This window comes from Pelodiscus sinensis, chromosome 2 (genome assembly GCF_052426305.1).
Source record: "Pelodiscus sinensis isolate ZL-2025 chromosome 2, ASM5242630v1, whole genome shotgun sequence".
NCBI lineage: Eukaryota > Metazoa > Chordata > Testudines > Trionychidae > Pelodiscus > Pelodiscus sinensis.
This window is the reverse complement of record NC_143053.1, coordinates 196,025,226-196,045,261: the sequence shown is the minus strand read 5'-3', so window position 1 is coordinate 196,045,261 and position 20,036 is coordinate 196,025,226. Positions and strand designations below refer to the sequence as shown.

Genomic DNA, 20,036 nt, shown 5'->3' with positions numbered 1-20,036 from the left:
GATTGCTAACCCAGGAGTAGTCTTTGAAAAACTCTACTCATGGTGGAAGTTGTTTATTGATTCTTTTGCAGTTGTATTTCTGATACATTTGTCAGCTGAAAACTGGGGTGTCTAACTTGCTGATGGTGTAAAGCCATGCTATTTAGAAAATAGCAGAAGAACACGACAATTGAACTCAACAGAGGTGAATGTTGTAACTCCGAGCTGTGTGAAGGGGAGCTGGCAGCCCTTCTACCATTGGTTGCAGATCTATGGTTCTTGGCTGCTCACCTGCATTGCCTTCCTAGACTAAGAATTTTCTAAAATTCTCCCACTTTTGATCTCAGTGCTGTATTGTTAAGATTACACTTGAACCTCTGTATGCCAGGTGTCCCTAATCTGGTAACACCTGAGGTATAGAGGAGGGCTTTGCACGTTGCTGATCCCCGTTCCTTCAGTAGGGATGTAAAATCCCATTTAATTAGTTAAATGATTAAACATTAAGTCTAACTAGTTAACTGATTAAATATTGGCGGACGGGCTGGATCAGCCCTCCCTGACATGGGCTGCTTCTGGCCATACTGGCTGCAGGGTTGGCAGAGCTGCTGCCACGTCTGGGGGCCGCTTCCGACCCCACATGGGGCTGGAGCAGCCCTCTGCCTCCAGCGGGACACAGGAGGCAGGCTGCTCCCCAGGTACTGGTTAACCATGACCTCAGTAAGCATCACATCACCCAATAAGGTGATGCCTATCTGAAAAGAACTAGAATTTAAGTTTGTCTAAGCCTCATGAAAACAAGACAACAGTCCAAGTTACTTTAAGTTATCCTTCACACTTTTAAAACTAGTGGATCTCATCCCATCCTCCTTGTTTCATTTATATACTGGAAGAGAACAAGTAGTTTTTCTGCTTTTTCAGTTCCCAGTCAATTTCTCAACTTGATTGAACTAGTCCAAATGAAAAAAATACTCACTGTGTTTTCAGAAGAGGCTAATGCTGTAAAAAGCTGGTTTAGCACTTCAACAAACTTCGGTTCCAGGTGCTTAGCTAGGTTCTTTCAACAGTTCAGAAAGATGGCATGATTTATAGGTGATTATGTGAAGTCCATGTCATAGTAACATCATCATCTTCAGCAGGTAGACATTTACGTACTATTTTGGATTGAGTATATTGGCAAGAAAATGGCAAAAAAGAGGTGGAGTAAGTTCATGTTCCATCCACTTCTGTAGTGGATGGAACGCTTCTTAACTTTGTCATTGATAATTTTTCTTTGGTGTCCCTTGAAGTTCTTTCCAAATATCAGCAGCATCAGCAATACTTTAGCAGTCTTTTTGCAATTTGTCCGGGGTATGGAAAGACCTTTCAGTATATTCTGCATATTTTCTACATTTCTGTTTGTTCCGATGTTCACTATTTGGCTGTGATCGTTCCATCTGTTTTTGTCACGGTGAAGGGTGGGATCCTACTCATGTTGTCTTCTCTGTCTACACAGACACTTAAAGGAACTTACCCTGTTAAATACCAACATGTAGATTATTTGCATTGGTCTTTCTACCAACCTTTATTAATCCATATACAACACCACTTACAACATCAGTTCCTCTGATGAGAAGAGTGTAGAGGAAAGAGATGAGATCTCGCCACCCAGAGATCCTTCTTAGTTCTGTCTCTGCTAGCCTGCCTTTCTCCCAGAACTTCCTTTCTGTACCACTTTCCACCCTCTGCATTAATGGTCTAATTAGCTGTTAGTCTTCCCCAGCCCATTCTAATCCACTAATTAAGTACAGCCAGTGCCACACCTTGGGAAGTTCATTAAATGATCAGAGTGCTGGCTCTGCTGTTGATTCCCAACATTCTGTCACAGTCACCATTTTCTTCATAAATTCTCCTTAGATTAGGACAAGTTTCAGTCGAGTAACCGTTAGTCTGTCTCAGCAAAAACAATGAAGAATTCTGTGGCAACTTTATGCCCAAATACATTTGTTAAAGACTAACAAATGTATTTGAGCATAAGCTTTCCTGACTGTTTTTGCAAAATAGAACAACTCTTAATACACTTGAACCTCTGTACTGCAGGTAGGGCCAGGTGTCCAGTTTTGAACCAGACAATCCAGGATTTGAGCATTCTGTTCGGGAAACAAAATGAGAAAATATAAATGTCCGGTATTTTCTAAATAAGATGTAATGTAGATTGTGATGTAACGTCAAGTGTGTCCGGTATTTTTGTTGAAACCATCTGGCAACCCTAATTCCAGGTGTCCCTAATCTGGACATGCATGGTAGGCCAGAAATGCATAGTAGGCAGTCCTTAAGATTGGTTATAATATATTTACCAGTTGACCTAGATAAATTCAGACATGTCTATGTCATCATTTTCAAAGTCATTGCTTTCTGAGGAGAATTTCTCATACTGTTGTTTCATTTTGACAGCCAGGCCTTGTATTGCTTCATTATTCACATTTGTTCCATTATTCACATTGGGGGTGGGGTGTTTGTTTTTACTCAGAAGTACAAGATTTGCTTAAAAATATTCCCACATTGGGTTGTGACCTGCAGCTAAGTCAATTTTTTCCTCCAGTTTACAATCATTGAAATTAATACTGGAGGCTGTACTCTGAAGAACGTTGCCCCTTCTTCGCAGAATATGCTGTTTGGACGTAAGTGTTGCTCCTTTTGAGTACACACACAACTCCTGTTTCCCCATACCCACTCTACCCTTGGAAAAATAAAAGAACTACCAACCATTGAAGACTTTTGCTCTTGTAACTTCTGAACCTTTTGCACTGCAGTATTTTATTTATAGACAGAAAGAGAGGTATTTGAGAAGTTAATGGATTTGTGTTTGTATCCTAAGTCTGTAAACATGAAAGGAGATTGAGCAAGACTATTCATGAAGTGCCCAGAACCATACTGGACTGGTAGTTTCTGGATCTATCGGTGTTTTCTATAAGTTGGAGAGTCTTTCTAGTAGAAGGAGTAATAAATATTCATAATCTGATAACTGAACCAGTCAGAGCTCAGGTAGGAAGAAATTATAGCAAGCGTATGAGATCATCAAGGTTGGCTCAGAGGATGATCCCAAAGATACACGATAATGTCTCCTGGAGTCAGAGGCTAAGTCTCAACACCTTTAATGACTTCTGCACCCAGTAGCATAGCCTCTGGCTCTAATACAGAAATAAGCCCCTTAATACACCTATTGTGCTTGACCTCAAAAGTTAGATGTTTTTCTCGTTATTCATTCTTCATATAGAAAAGCAGCCTTTAACTTTCTTCATATAGAAAAGCAGTGTATTTATGTTCTTAAACTTTTTATGAGATTATAAGTACTGTAGTTTAGGGCAATCCCTTAACATATTTTGTATTAAATTTGGATTTCATTTGAAATGGATGTATTTTTTAAAAGAAAAACTTGTAATTTAAAGAACAAAAAATCAATTTAAATAAAAAAAACCTGTGTCTCTCCCAAAATATCATTGATTTTTATTCACCTTGACATAGGGAGGCCTGTGGCATTCTTCACTTAAACTTTCTTGGGATAAATATTGTGTAGTCCTAACCTTTTATTTTCATGATGTCATTATTTTGGGTTGGATACAAAAAAAATTTGGAATATCAGATCACACTGGAAGATAAAGTCAGCAACCATATACATGTGCTGCACGTTACTGAAGGGATGAGTGTATATACTCTCAGGAGTGCCAGAGAATGGTATTTAAAAAAAGATGATGATGACATGAGCCTTTCTTCAGAAATCTTATTCTGGAAGCATTATGTACAATTTTATGTAACATATATCCCCAAAATCATCATTATGGGCTTGATCTTTCTCTCATTGACATCAGTGGGTGAATGACTAGCCCCTATATTTTTATTGTTAATATCTTGCTAGCCATATCTTGTGATAATTGTTTCATAGCAACTGAAATTCATGTTGAGAACGTCAGCACTGCCACACAGCCACTCCATGATTGCTTCTTAACCTGACCTATTGCATTCAGATCTAGCACCTTCTGGAAACACTGAGTAAAGTTTGCTGCATGCAAAAACTTTGTAGTAACATCCCTTTCATAATGATCCTCTGTAAGGATGTTAAATAATGAGTAATTTACTAGTCGAGTAGTCGATGGAATTTCCATCAACTAGTCGATAGGCACTTCCTCATTCCTCCTTTGAAATGTACAAGAGCCCCAACTCCATTTCAAAGGAGGAATGCAGAACTCTGCGTGCAGCCTGGGGCCAGTGGAAAGTCCCACTGGCTCCAGGCAGGCACCCTTGCCCACCCCGGGAGCAGCCAGACAGCTGCCCCACAGATGGAGCAGCAGAGTCAAGGCAGGCATACTCTTTCACTGGCCCTGCATCACTCCTGAAATCAGCTGAGCTCTTGTGCATTTCAAAGTGGAAGCACCCACATGGAACCCGGAGTAAGTGGGACTGAAATGCCAAGCAGAGCCTGGGGTCAGCTAGGAACTCCCCAGATGACCCCGGGCTCTGCACACTTTGAAATGCTGCGCTGGAGCCCGGAATCAGCTGGGGTGTCCCCAGCTGATCTTTCAGGCTCCGCTCGGCATTTCAGTGGCAGCATTTCACAGAGCCTGGGATGAAGACTCCCCAGATGACTCTGGGTTACGCAAAAATGCCACAAGGAGCCCTGGTCAGCTAGGGTATGTCTACACTACCTCCCTAGTTCGAACTAGGGGGGGTAACGTAGTCATACGGAGTTGCAAATGAAGCCCGGGATTTGAATTTCACGGGCTTCATTTGCATAAAGCCGGCCGGCGCCATTTTTAAATGCCGGCTAGTTCGGAACCCGTTCGAAGCCCTAATCCAAACTAGCTAGTCCGTGCCGCGTGTAGCCGCGCGGCACGGGTCCGAACTAGCCGGCATTTAAAAATGGTGCCGGCCGGCTTTATGCAAATGAAGCCCGTGAAATTCAAATCCCGGGCTTCATTTGCAACTCCGTATGACTACGTTACCCCCCCTAGTTCGAACTAGGGGGGTAGTGTAGACATACCCCTAGAGAGTCCCCAGCTGACCCTGGGCTCCGTGTGGCACTGCCACTTTGAAACAGCGCAGCAGCATTTCAAAGGGGCAGTGCTGCATAGAGCCTGGGGTCAGCTCCATGCGGTGCTGCCGCTTTGAAGTACCCCCGCTTCCACCCTTTGCTGCCTCTCTCTGATAAAGGCAGCAGGGTGGGGAATCGACTATCCCTTATCATTCTTAATTCTATGGTACGGTACTTACTCATTCTGAAAAGTGTTCTACCTTGTCCATGTGAGGTTTCTGTTGCAGTGTATTCATATGGAAGAAGATGGTGAGAGAATAAAATGATTGGAATGTTCAGGTCTTTGTTTGGGGCATGGAAGAAGAATGTCTCTGAGGTCATTGCTTGCTTACCTCTTTCTACCCTACCAGCATTTGGAGCTATTGTTAGTTTTGTTATGTCTAGGTTTTCTCCTAGTCATTTTTGTCTTATTTATTTCTGTAGCATGTGAAACATAACTGGTCAGTGCAAATGACATGTAAAGATTGTTAGAGAATGTTATGACCAAAGTTTGACTCAGAACAGAAACTACAAAAAAATGTTTTGAAATGTCTGAGTCTCATAGCAAACACAACCTTCCAATATGTGTCATTTCTACATCTACCCACTTTTTCCACTGTTTGCCCAAGCAAGAGACAGTACCGTTAGTTCTGATTAGATTAGCTGTTGTTGAACTAAATCAGCTGAGCCTCTGTTCTTTCTAAAATGCAGGTAAACAAAAGGGACAGCATATTTACACACAATTTAGTGTCTGATCTTGTGCCTACTGAGCTCAGTTAAAAGCTTCTGTTGATGTCAGCGAGAACAGGATTGGTACCATAAGTCCCACAGAAATAAATAGGAACAGAGTTGTCCCTTAACCTATGCATAGCAAAAATTAATAACTGATTCATTATAATGGTTTTTCTTTTAAGAATAGCCGGTGTTGATGTGTTTTAGAAAAAGAGTTAGAACTAGAAACAAGCCATTTATTGCCCTAGAAGAAGATATTTTAGACTAAGTCAATTTCTTATCAGAATAATTGTAATAACTTATTACTCAAAGGTAGTTCAGTAAGTTTTCTTCATACTCTGTGAAATCATTTACTGCAAGAGTAAATCTGGCAGTTTTCAGGCCAATCCAATTTTTCAAGTCAAAGTTACCAGTGGGGCTTTGTGGTAGAAACTGATTGCAACTTTTACCTCTCTATGATATGTAAATAGTAATGCAACTGTTTTGTTAAATTTCTTTCCGGTTGTGAAATTAAATAAATTAAAATAATGTTACCTCACTACTTTGCTGATAAAATATATACATAAGAAAGAGCATAGTGATTTCTACTTCTAAATATTGATGAGTTTGATCTGCATATAAAATCTGTTCTCAAAGAGAAACAGAATAAAGAGACTTTTTGAGAATGATGCAGGTATTAGATAGTAATGTTGTTTAAGTATAATCATATGGCAGTAAGCTAAAATATTACAATATTAATATGTTTCAAAGTTGTTCCAAAATGAAACCTTTTCAATGGGCAACATAATCTCTCTCTCTTGTAATACAGTTACAGTCTGTTGCATTTTTGAGTTCTGACATAGAAGGGAGTCTAGAATGAAAGAATTATTGATAACAGGTGAGATAGCTTAATGGTTTGAAAACCATCCATGCAAAACAAGTCCACATTTTATCTGCTTTTGCTGTGCCTGTATTATAGGCAGCAAGAGGTATAATTGTAGATTGATTTTTTTTAAAATTTGTCTAGAGGAATCTACTTTATAGCCCATAGTGAACTTTGACATTTTCTGTTATTAGTGAGAATAGTATTGGCCCCATAATTTCTATTGAAATAGAAGCATTGGGCTCACTTTTGTACTGACAACAAATTCTAAGATGTTGTTTGTCTTACCTTGAGGTAGATTTTCAAAGAGTTGAATGGACTTTTAGCAACATGACATCTTTTGTCTTAAAAATTCATCAATTTTACCTTACATGAGTAAATATGATTACTTTCATTTCTGCAGTATTCCTTTTACTACTTCTTATATATGACAGAATACCTGGAACACAAAAATATTAATGTAAAGTTATATAACCCATTATCTAAGGCAACAGGTAGGTTTTTATGAGTGATAATTTTAAAACTCAATTGCGGCTAGCTGAACACTTGCCCTATTCTGTTCACATTGAAATGTTCTTTAGGAAAAACCCACACATGTGCTTTTAATTGGACTGTACATCTGTACATTGGAGTGTAATTTGTTTTTGTCTATTGGCATTCTGATTAAAACAGTGTACTCACATTCTCATGGAAGCATTTCCAAGGTGATTTTCATTTTTCAAATCACCAGGATTCTACTCACAGGGAGCTGTGCAGTCTTGTTTCAGCTAGTTAATAAAATAACATGTTCTGGTATTGCAAGGCTGTTTGTGATTTAAATCAACTGTGTCTCGGTTCCTAGTTTTCAAGTTCATTACAGACGCAAACAAACACACGCTTCATGAAATGCATGTTGAACGAACTGCCAGATTCCTTGTCTTTCAAGGACATCTACAGAGCAGATTAATTGTAATTTCTGACTGTTGTTGAAAACATATCATTAGTGATGGACACCAAGAAACAAAATAACTCTTACAGCTTTCTGAGGACAAACTGGGAATTAACAGCTTGCAGTGGATCTCAGAGAAGGCTGTTTGGGATGACATACACTATTTTGGGTGTTACAGCTTTCTCTTGGTTATAAAATGACTCTCTTTAAAACATTAGCATCAGTATACAGAAATTAATTACTGAGTTATCAGGCAACTTTTGCCTCCATGAGTGCCAAATATGCCATAAGTTGTTTATGTACAATAAATAGTGTAATGGGGATAGGATTAGCACTAATATTTCAAATGCAGCGTAGTTAACATAGTTGGCAATTTTTTCTTCATTATTTAGTGTTGTGATATGTACTTTCTTCTTTTTAAAGGACCTCTAGAATCTAATCGTAAATCAAGACAATTTGATTTTTCAAAATTAAATAGAGATAATTAAATAGAGAAATTGCATATTTCTTTGTATTGTAACGAGGGCTGTAAAACAATTAAAAAATTATGATTAATAACGCTGTTATACAATAAGGGTATGTTTACCAGCAAAGTTATTTCAAAATAACTTTACTAGCATCTACACAGCCAAACTGATATTTCGAAATTAATTCGAAATAGCAGAGTGCTTATTTCGTATTTGGTAAACCTCATTCCACAAGGAATAATGCCAAATTCAAATTAGCTATTTCGAAATAAGTGCTGTGTAGACACTTACATTGATATAAGGGGCCTCCAGCCTTCCCAGGGGGCCCTGGTGGCCACTCCAGCCTCAACCAAGAACACTCCTCTCCCTCTTCCCGCCCCCCCCCCCGGAGCCCTTAAAGGGTCTGACTCTGGCCACAGTGCCTGTGCCAGCTCCAAGCCTGCCAGCCCAGAGCCAGCAGTCACTGCCCCTTGCCCAGTGGTCCCAAAACATGAGCTAGCAAGCCACTGGCAGCCAGCCCTCCACCGCTCCCCAGGAGCAGTCTGCCAGCTCCTAGGAGCCTGACAGGGGCTGGAGAAGGCGGGTGCCTTCCTGGTCCAGGGAGGAGATAATGGACCTTATTCAGGTTTGGGGGGGATGCCTCCAACATCCATGATCTCCGCACTAGATGGAGGAACGCAACTGTCTACGGCAGGATAGCTGCTAGCCTGGCCACCAAAGGCCACATGCGAACCCAGGAACAGGCTTGCATGAAAATAAAGTTGGTCCGGCAAGATCCCCCTTCTTTCCCTGCTTCCCCCTTCTTTCCCTGCTTCCCCCTTCCAGCTTCCTCCTCCCAGGTTTCCCCCTCCTCTCTTCCACCCTCTCTTCTTCCCTCTCCCACCTCATTTCCCCAGTCTCACCAGAGTTTCATTTCCTCCTCTTCCCCCAGTTTTGTTAAATAAAGAGTTTGTTTTCATGAAAATACATGTATTTTATTTGACATCAGGAAGGGGGGGTTAGAGAGGGGTAAGTGGAAGGATGTGAGGGAGGAATGAGGCACAAGCCCCCAGTGGGGCAGACCAGGGAGGCTCTTAGTGTTCCTCAGGGTGGAAGCTTTCCCACAGGGCCTTCTGGATACTGACAGCCCCCGCATTGGACCTCCTGGATGGCAGCCTGCAGAAAGTGCAACCAGGCTCACAGCAATGCGTCCACAAGAAGCATCAGAGTGCCCAGTGGCAGCTGTGGCTCCATGTTGCAGAGTGCTGTGGTGTCCCGAGTGAGGGCAACCAGAGCATGCAGAGACAAAATGCTTTGCTGTTCCTCATCGAGGTAGGCAAGCAAGCAGGGAAAGCAGAGAACCAGCTGTCCAGGGGGAGTCCCTTTAAGCACAGGCCTCAGCCTCAGACAGCACTCACACAAAGTAACTCCTGACCTGATGCCCTGCCGGACCTGGTTCTGGCTGGCCTTAAATGCAATTCAGCGTCCACTCAGTGTGGACGCGCATTTCAAAATAGCAAATTGCTATTTCGAAATGCATTTTGTGCGTAGATGCGTTAATTCAAAATAAGTTATTTCTAATTAACTATTTTGAAATAATATATTTTGAAATAATGCTGTAGTTAGACATACCCATATAGAACAGTATTTACTTAAGTATTTTGGATGTTTTCTACATTTTTAATATATTGATTTCAATTACAACAGTGTACAGTGTTCACTTAATATTTTTATTACAAATACCCGCACTGTAAAAAACAAAAGACTTTGTATTTTTTCAAATTCGCCTATTACAATTACTGTAGCAGTGTCTTTATCATGAAAGTTGAACTTACCTATGTAGAATTATGTACAAAATAACTGCTTTCAAAAATAAAGCAATGTAAAACTTCAGCAGCCACAAGTCCACTCAGTCCTACTTTTTGTTCAGCCAGTCACTAAGAGAAACAAAAGTTAGGTTACAGTTTGCAGGAGATAATCCCACTTCTTATTTCTAATGTCTCCTGAAAGTAAGAACAGGCATTCTCATGGCATTATTGTAGATGGCTTTGCAACACATTTATGTGCCAGATGCGCTAAAGTAGGGGTCTGAAACTCAGTCTGGGGGCCACCTGCAGTGCCTGTGTAGTTCCACAATCTGGCCTGCATATGGCTGCTAACATGTGAGTCCCTGTAGCTCCGTGGAGGTGTCCATACCCTTCCCAGAAGTCCAGCCCCTGTCCACCCCTCCTTGCCTTTTCCTGCCCTTGCTCTATCACACCTTTTCCCTCATGTTCCCTCCCCCATGGGATGCGGCCTCAGAGATTACCGGGGGCTTATTACAGAGTGGCAGCTACGGATGTTAAATTTTGATTGACTATTTGATTAGTCGATATGGTGCCTCCCTCCACCTTTGAAGTGTAGCAACTGGCATAGAACTGTTACTATACTTCAAAGGCAAAAGCCCAGCAGGGAGCACAGGGCCAGTGGGGCAGTCCAGCATCAGACTCCATGTAGTGTTTCAAAGAGATAGCACCGCATGGAGCCCGGGGTAGTGAGGGAGTTCCCAACTAATCCCAGGATCCATGTGGTGCTACCACTTTGAAACACTGCGTGCAGCCTGGGGACACCCCAGCTGACCCCGGGCTCTGTGCAGCACTGGCACTTTGAAACGTTGTGGGGAGCCCAGCATCAGTCTGTATGCGGCATTTCAAAGTGGCGGTGCCATCTGGAGCCTGGAGTCTGCTGATCCTGGGCTCCGTGCCTGCGGCTGCTTTGAAATGCTGCGGCGAGTCCAGCATCAGGCTCTATGTGGTATTTCAAAGCAGCATCATCACACAGAGCCCAGGGTCAGCGGGGGAGTCCCCAGCTGATCCCAGGAGCCACACGGGGCTGCCACTGTGAAATGCCTCATGCAGTTTGGGGACTCCCAGCACTGCCACTTTGAAGCACCCACTCCACTCCCCCCCCCTTTGCCGCCTCCTTCTGATAGAGGCAGCAGGGGAGGTGGGGGGGCGTTTGCTTATCGGATAGTCAATTAGTCATTCACATCCCTAGGGGCAGCAGGAGTTGGGTGCCCCTATACTGTGTGGGGAAGTGGAACAATGTAGCAGCCTCTGTTCTGCTCCACCACGATCTCCCAGGCCAGCCCAGTCACTCTGCTTCACTACAGCACCCCAGCACAGACTAAACTGCTATGTAGCTATGCTTCCCCATGGCTCCTGCTGCTGAGGTGATTGCTTGGGAGCCTGAACCCTGCTGCTGGCCCCAGCCTGCCTAGGGCTCCACAGGCTAAACTGAGTATAAGAGATCATCCCATCCGTAGGATGGTTGTGGCAGCCACCACAAGGCCTCCGAAAGCGCAGGACTTGAGACAGCTGTGCTGAACTGTCCTATGAACAGGATGGCTCTGCACACACCTTTCCTGGGCCATTGGAACTAGGGTATGAATGTATACCCATGTACAGTTAACTGCTGAGCCTAGGCTCATAAATTAACTCTCACAATTACACACAATCCTGTCCCCTTGATGCCTCTGTATTAGAGACAACTGGTGCATCTGGGGAGCCATCTTTGAAGCCATACAACATGGGAGGAGGGCAGGTGGGAGCTGGTACATGAGGGGAACTGGCTTTCAGACAGCTCCCTGCATTTACCGGCTCCCACAGAGTTGACTACTCACCTGCCTGTGCTGCTGCCTCTGTATCAAAGATAGCAGCACGGGGAGTGACAGGTAAGCACTGGCTCTCACGGAGTTTCCTGTTCCCCATGCTGTTGTCTCTGATAATGAGGCAGCAGGGGGGATAGGTGGGAGCTGGTGCTCACAGGGAGCTAACTTAACAGTCGGCTTCCACTTACGCCCCTCTCCCTCCCCCCCCCCCCGCTCCCCGGCATGTAAACATAAAACCTATGAAAATTTCAGCAGTTACATGTTTACAAAAATAAACACATTTTAACATCTCTAATAGTGACTTGCCAGCAGTGGAGCGGAGCTGCTAGCCCTGCTGTGCTACTAGTGTTGGTACAGAGGACCCTGGAAGTGTGTTTAAATCATTCAGGGGCAGTAGGCAGAGTTGGGGGATGCAGAGGGATGGAAAGAGCGTGTGGACTAGCAGGTGGGGCCAGGAGACACGTGGGGGGAATGTGGGGAGATACACACCTCCTCAGAGCCCTGCCCAGACACAGGTGCCCATTGGCCCATTAGGAGGATTAGAGGACTGGCAATTGAGTTTGGTAAATTGAGTTTGAGACCCCTGCTCTAAGGATTCATATGTCCTCTCATACTACAACCAGCATTCCAGAAGACGTGCGTCCATGCTAATAAAGACATGCGTCCATGCTACTCGATAATGATTCAAAGAACAGTGGACCAATACATGTTTATTTTTATCGTCTGAGTCAGATGCAACTAGCAGACAGTTAATTTTTTTTTTTTTGGCTGTATGGGTTCTGTACTGTCTGCATTGGAAAGGTATTCTTTTATCATTTCTGAAAGTATGCTCCATACCGTGTCCCTTTCATATTTTGGAAAGCACTTTAGATTCTTACGCTTTGGGTTGAGTGTTGTAGCCATTTTTAGAAATCTCACATAGGTATATTCTTGGCATTTTGTCAACTTTGTTGTGAAAGTATTCTTAAAATGAACATGTACTGGGTTTCCCGAGATTTTCTATAACATGAAATATAAGGCAGAATTTGGGTAAAACAGAACAGGAGATAAACAATTCTCCCCTTGGAGTTCCATCACAAATTTAATTAACGCAGTATTTTTTAACAAGCATCATCAGCATGGAAGCATGTTCTCTGGAATAGTGACTGAAGCACAGAAAAAGTGCAAATATTTAGCATTTTTGGCACGTAAGTACCTTAATAGTGCATGCTACAAAGGTGCCATGTGAATGTCTGTTCCTATTTCCAGGTGATATTATAAATAAGCAGGCAGTGTTACCTTTTAAAAATCTAAACAAACTTATTTCTCAGCAATTGGCCAAACAAGTAGGACTGAATGGACTTGTAGCTACTAAAGTTTTACATTGTTTTGTTTTTGAGTGTAGTTATATAACAATCTACATTTTGTAAGTTGCACTCTGTCATGGGGGGGACCACCCCCCTCCCTTTTAGCCCCGGAGGATTGTGGGGTAGAGTGGGCCCGTGTTCAGTTCACGGAGGGGCCCTCCGCCACCCACTGCCCCTTTGCTCTAGGCCAATAGGGCGTAGTAGGGTTCTCTTATAGCAGGGTCGAGCCCCGCTATGGCCAGAACCCTCCTACTTAGACACTGAGGCCCATCAAGTTCCCAGTCCCTGGGTTCCCCAAGGTCCAGCTCTCACCAGTCCTTGAGCCTAGTCTCGATTGGATTGCCCACCCAGGGCCCAGCATCACCTGGTTGCTCCTCTGCGGCTTGGGGTCTTGTCAGTCCGGGCTCGGGCTCTTCGCCGTTGCTCTCCGTTCGCCCCCTTGTGCCTTGGGGAGGAAGGGGGGCGCTCCTTGTCTCGCCCACCGCGAGTCCCACGGCTCGGTCCATCGCCCTCTCCGGCCTCCCCGCCATACCTTCGGTGTCCTCCACCGCGGTCTCCCGCCTGCGGTTGTGCCCCCCCCCCAGGTGTGCCGGTGCCGCGCTTAAAAGCGGCATGTGCAGCAATAAAGCCAGTGCTCCTCCGGCTCTCCGCTCGCGGCGCGAGCTGTCCGCGCGCCTGGACCCGGCGCGAGTGACGGGGTCAGCCCATAACACACCTTCCCCTCTCAGTCTCGGTTTAGGTTTTCATTTCCTTCTCCTTCCATTGTTCTGGAAAAGAAATCTGCATTGTTATGCTTCCTACCTGGTCGGTGGGCTACCTCGAACTCATAAGGCTGCAGGGCTAAATACCACCACATTATGCGGGGGTTCGTTTCCTTCATTGAGTTCAACCATCTTAATGGGGCATGATCCGTAACTAGGAGGAAGGGAGCTCCCAGGAGGTAATATCGTAGCGCTTTGACTGCCCATCGCATGGCCAGAGCTTCTTTTTCAATCATCGCATATTGGCGTTCTCTAGGGAACAACTTTCGGCTTAAATAGAGTATGGGGTGATCAACCCCGTGTTCTTCCTGCGATAAAACTGCGCCCAGACCCACCTCTGAGGCATCAGTCTGTAAAATAAAAGGTTTAGAGAAGTCGGGTTGTGCTAGTACCGGAGGCTGGGAGAGTCGGAGTTTAAGCATCTGGAATGCCCGTTCGCAGGGTTCGGACCAACTAACTTTCCGTGGTTGGTTATTTCTTGTTAGCTCTGTTAGTGGGGCTGCTATCGTTGCAAAATGGGGGACGAATCTCCTGTAATAGCTAGCTAGTCCTAGAAATTGACGGACTTGCTTCTTTGTGGAAGGGGCTTTGTATTCTTGTAAGGCTTGTACCTTTCCAACTAGAGGCTTCACTTCCCCCCCCCTTCTCCCCACTGTGTTTCCGAAGTAGGTTACCTCGTTTTGCCCTATGCAGCATTTACCTGGGTTGGCTGTCAAACCCACTTTTCCTAGCTCCCCTAACACTGCTCCAACCTGACGCAAGTGATCAGCCCACGAATGGCTATAGATGATAATATCATCAATATACGCCGCCGCATACTCCTGGTGATTTCGCAGCACTTTGTCCATTAATCTTTGAAAAGTGGCTGCAGCCCCATGTAATCCGAATGGCATCGTGACAAACTGAAAGAGGCCAAAGGGCGTCAAAAAAGCTGTTTTTTCGTGGGATGCTGGAGTAAAGCATCCCACAGTGCAGGGTTGTGGAAAGGCAGAACTGATTGATCCCTGCACTTTGTGGGATTCTCTCTGATTTCTTCCATGGCATTCTCAGCTGCTGGGAAAAGCATCATGAGTTGCTCTGTGAACTCTGTTCTGAGGAATGTCAAAGCAGCACAACAGTCTCTCCAGCCTTCCCCCTGCAGCAGTAGTCTGCCTGTTGTTGTGTTCCTATCAAGAAAAATAGGGGAGCATTCCAATGATTTGCTCTTTTTGTTTGTTCCTTAAATGAAGCAGCTCACTCACCTGTCAGACACTTCCCTGAGCTTTGAAGAGGGAAGGGTGCATGCCTGCAGGGCAGCAGAGATCACACAACACAGATGAGCCCAGCCATCAGAGCAGGCATTGTGGGATATTGGCAAAGCCAGTTCTTGGGGAAAAACAAACAGAGTCTACACTGGCTCTTTGTCAACAATAAAGAGTGGGGTCGGGGGGGACAAAAGTCTCTCATAGAGGTGGAAATTTTTTGTCCCCAAAACGGGGTGTTACTGCATTGTATAGGTTACACCTCTGAAATCTGGGACTCTCTGGTCCGGCAACATTCGTGATCCAGCATGACCACGGATGTTCCAGGATCAGAGAGTCCCAGCACACTACAGACGGGTGGGAGCCCAGGAGCCAGCATGTGGCTCAATTGGGCTGTGAGGGGACGGGGGCAAGAGCTGGCATGCGGCTCATTTGGGCTGCAAGAGGGGGCAGGGAGCTGGTGTGCAGCTCAACTGGGCTGTGGGAGCGTGGCTCAGCTGGACTGTGGGGGAAGCTAGGAAGCCAAGTGGGGCAGGCCTGGTGGAGGGTTGGAGGGGGTGTCATCAAGGGGCCTGAAATGACCTCCCCTTGTCTGGCAAAATCCCTCATCTGGGACCAGTCAGGTCCAACCTATAGTGTGTACGCTTTTACTTTTTGGCAACAGAACATGCCAGTGTAGATAAGGCATAAGGCTTTTTCATCTGCTTCTCCAGTTTCATTCAGATCTTGCTCATAGCAACATGCAAAAGAAGGCCTCAACTTCTTTCAAACAGAAAACACTTTAAAAAACTGGGTAAGGGAACTCCTTCTCCAATGGATTACTTTGAGGGTTGGGGTTTTGTTTGTTTGTTTTGGGTTTTTTTTTTCTCACATAGATGCCTGGTCAGCAGAGGATACATGGGTCTCTCAGGGAAAAGAAAATTCCACAAAAACATATATTAGCAGTAGCAAAAATATACAACCTGAGCCACTGCAACAGTTGCTATCTGCTGGATTGGAGAGGACAGCAGTAAACAAGTTTTGCAGCAAAGCTGCTGCCTAGCATTCCTCATGCCTTTCATGAGGCACTACTGACTGGAAGTGCAGGTGTTTATGGATGTACCCCTGGTTACAGAGCGCCAAATTTGTTCAAGTATTTAGGTGTTTAACTCCCACTGATTTCTGTGGGAGTTAGCTATGTGACAGGGCACAGCCACAGAAGACCCCTTGGGGTGCCTCCCAGAGTGTTGACACTGCCACTGCCACTCGACCCCCTCTAGGGCTTTTTACTGCTGGGCCAACTCTGCTGGTCTCCCCCAGCCAAGCAGTACAGACACTGAATCGCTTCAGATCCAAGGAAAGCGCAGTTTAGGGCCCAGCTTCCTGGGATACCACTCCCCAAATGGGATCAAATCACAAAGAATTAGGTAAGCCACCTTTAACAATGAAAGGGGGAATGTGCACACTGATTGCTTCCCCACATTATAATTGTTTACACTGGGTTTGATAGAAAATAAAAGTGATTTTATTAAGTACAAGCAGTAGGATTTAAGTGGTAATAAGTGAGAACAGGCAGATAGTAGGATACAAATCAAAAGAAACAAAAATGGTTGACTAATAATTATACAGTGAAATCTCAGTACAAACTTTTTCAAACTCACTCTAAAACTGCTTTTCCAGCTGCCCCTCAAAACCAGGGCTGTCTCCTCACCCTGGGGTCTTCAGCTCTTTCTTCAGGTGCAGCCCAGCCAAAAGACACACAACTTCCTATTCTTCCTATTCTTTTTAAAGAATACCCTTATTATATTGGGAGTCACCTGGCCATTCCCTACCAACTATTGCTAACAGAAGGCTGTTTGCATATGACTGCCCAGACACTGAGGCCTCCCTTGATGACTTTCATTCACACATTAAAAAAGCATTCCCTACTCTTTCTGTCTAATTTTACACAGAAGAATGATACACACATCAAAATAGGATAAATAGAACCAGCAGATCATGACGTGCAGATTGATAGGTTACATTAAATAATTTGCTCAAAGCACCTTTGAGTTATGTATATTCGTGTTCATGTCTGTCACAAGGTGCTTACACTTTTACAAATCTGGCCCTGATAATTTAGAGCAGGACTTCCATAAGAAACTCTGGAAGGAGCAGTGGTTCCATTTCTTTCTAATCCTTCACCTTCCAACTCCCTTTTTCTAGTTCGGCCTGTAGTATCTTGTTCTTCTTCCATAGGATGTTTTCTCAGTACAGATGAAGCCACAAAGTCAATGATAAGAAACCAATCTGGAAAAGCAGAAGACAGAGTACACAGAGAACAGAAAATACTAGATGGTGATTGGTTGTCATCCTGAATGTGAGGTTGAGGAGGACAAAACAGCATCCAGGTTGTCTTAACCAAACCATAAAGATGTGAATTAGCTAGTAAACAGGAATATATTCTCTCTTTCTTTTGACAAACAGTGGGGTAAAGGTAAAACACAGCATGTTTTGTAAACTTCTTCACACATCTGAAACCACCAGAACCACATTCCTCCTTCCTTCATGCTAAATTTGAAGTGTCCCTCTGCCTAGTACAAACAAGAAAACAAAGTTGTGTAAAATCATAGAGGTTGAAATATTGTTTGTAGTTTCAAAGTTTAAGAGTTTAAGCACATATCTTTCAAAGATATAATCACTGTACTGATCATGATTTTAGACTATTTTATAAACATATGCTTGAACAGCTTATTTTGATATTTTCTCTGCAGATGATTCAGAACATCAAGACTCTGATTGAAAATGCAGATAGTGTATATGAGAAGATAGTACAGTGTCAGAAGATGGGTAAGTGTGGGCTCCCTTTTTGAAAAATTAAAATACTGTAAGGCATTTCTCCTATATTTTAATTTTTACAAAACCTTGGACTGGGTTAATTTATTCCACTAGTGCACAGAACAAAAGTATTCAAATATAAGCAGGTACAAAAATCATAGACATTGGGGTCTGGCATTCCAACTAAATTTTGGCAATCATTTTTAATCTTTTAACATTTTATAGCAGGACAGTAAGCTTGCTGACATGCTATTTTAATAAAACAAAGATAACATGTAAAAAATAAACATTCATATATTTATGAATGAGAGATACTGTGCTATTCCTGCACACATTCAGGGGCAAGCTGATAAAGTGTATATCAGAGCTCAATATGCTGATGAAGCAGCATGGTACAATGTGCACACCATGGGTCTAAACAGATGCTACTTTCTAGAATGTACATTATGTATTTTAATGCCAAAGTACTTAAAACACTGACGTGTTTTCCTGATTGTTCATTAGACTGTGGAAAATATAAAATATGCATTATTAGATTTTTGTGTGTTGAGAATAAATGAGAAATTAGTGGGGTGAATTTTTTACAATAACATCTCTATCAGTCTAATTATTTTCAATTCTCAGTTTTACTCAAATATCATATGGTTCATTTGGATTCAGTGAAGCCCAAGAACATCAAGTGAATTGCCACAAAATATCATAAATTAGTTTAGCTGAGTTAAGAATCCAGGCTTTCTTGGTTCCTGGTCCTTGATCAGTTAGCATCCCTCCTGAACACAAACACCTAAAATATGTTGACTGAGTAGAGAATTTAAGTGAATTGATTTCAGTAGAAAATGTAAGTTTAATGTTTTTAAAAAATCATGTAAACTGCAGCTCATATAATCTCATTGTGTTGTTTTAATATTTGATTTGATTTTTAAGTAGACAAATTGCTCCAATTGCTCTGCATTTTGCTGTTGGAATTATGCCATAGCTGGTTCTTGGCAATGTGAAGGTATTAAAGTTTGTATTGATATCGGAAGAGGGTTTATGTTCCTTATAGGATCACATGATAGGAAGCCGTACGTTCTAGTGCCAGATCTAACAATTACTTCTCCCTTGAGAGGTGTTCCTGTAGGTGCTCTACTCAGGTCTTGATGCGTCCTCATGCTGCTGATCGGAGATTTGTTGCCTAACAGTGGCTCCTGCGCCATGTCTGCTCACCTGCCATCTGGTGCTGTTGTTGTCTGTTAGGTGCATGTGGCACGAACCTCCCTCAGTTCCTTTTCTACCATCCTTGGCTGAAGATGGAGTCACAGCAGTGTTCTCCTCTCTGACAGAAAATAAACCAATAGTACAGTTAGTTTAGAAATAGTTGATAAGTTTTGTCAGATCATATAAGTTTTCACCTAGTCTTTCAGTTTAAAAAAAAAAAACAAAACCGCCGTGGTGGCTTTTTTTTTCCCTTTTCAAGATGCCAGGCTCTCCTGGCTTTAAGGAATGCGACTCATGCCAGGATTCAATGACAGTTTCAGATGGACACACGTCCTTGATGAAATGTCCAGGTGAAAGTCATGCAGCACAGAAGTACCCAGATGGTTTAAACATGACAGCCAGAGCAATGAAAGACCACGAAATGCAGCTGAAGAACCTCCTGTGGGAGAAATCCCTCCAACCATCAGGGGATAAGTCCCAGGAGACATGGGGACAACCAGTGCCCCATGACAGGGCTAGCTCATCACCCCAGAGGAGCTCATGAGTGTTGCGGGCTTCCCCGGCATGATTGTTGCCTGCTACGTTCCCCGGAGCCATCAGTCTCCAGCACCGCAGTGAAACGTAAATCAACATCAGCCAGGAGAGCTGAGTCCACTAATCCACCGGTGCTGGCAACCACTCCACATATCCAGTGCATCTAAACGCCACCTTCCCTCACCACCTGAGTCCCTTTTACAATGGGCCCTCATTACTACGGATAAGTGGCTCCTCGAGATTATCCTATTGGGCTACACGATCCCTTTACCTCTATAACCCCTACCCAACCTCCTATCTTGACCCTTTTCAGGGACCCCTCTCATGAACTCCTCCTACAAACAGAAGTACAGAAACTACTTACCCTAGGGGCAATAGAATCCATTTTCACAGAACATCGGGGAAGAGGGTTCTATTCCAACTATTTCATAACTGCCAAGAAAACAGGCGGCTGGAGAACAATTTTGGATCTCAGGAATTATAGAATACTAGAACAAGAAGGGACCTCGAGATGTCATTGA

General features: G+C 43.6%; 1 protein-coding gene and 1 long non-coding RNA gene across 5 annotated transcripts in view; one reads left to right on the top strand and one right to left on the bottom strand.

Moving 5' to 3' along the window:
- The window catches only part of PLCL2 (phospholipase C like 2), a 213,221-nt gene that overhangs the window by 138,974 nt on the left and 54,211 nt on the right, over positions 1-20,036 (top strand). For all 4 annotated transcript variants that reach the window (XM_075922106.2, XM_025189747.3, XM_025189748.3 and 1 more), the window contains one exon: positions 17,721-17,796. In XM_075922106.2, the coding sequence (XP_075778221.1) occupies positions 17,721-17,796 (76 nt within the window). The remainder of the gene's footprint in view (positions 1-17,720; positions 17,797-20,036) is intronic.
- Positions 1,355-7,421, bottom strand: LOC142827306 (uncharacterized). The gene is made up of 3 exons (XR_012901967.2): positions 7,299-7,421; positions 6,906-7,056; positions 1,355-1,490 (listed from the first exon to the last, which is right to left on the bottom strand). It is a non-coding gene; the product is annotated as an uncharacterized LOC142827306 (long non-coding RNA).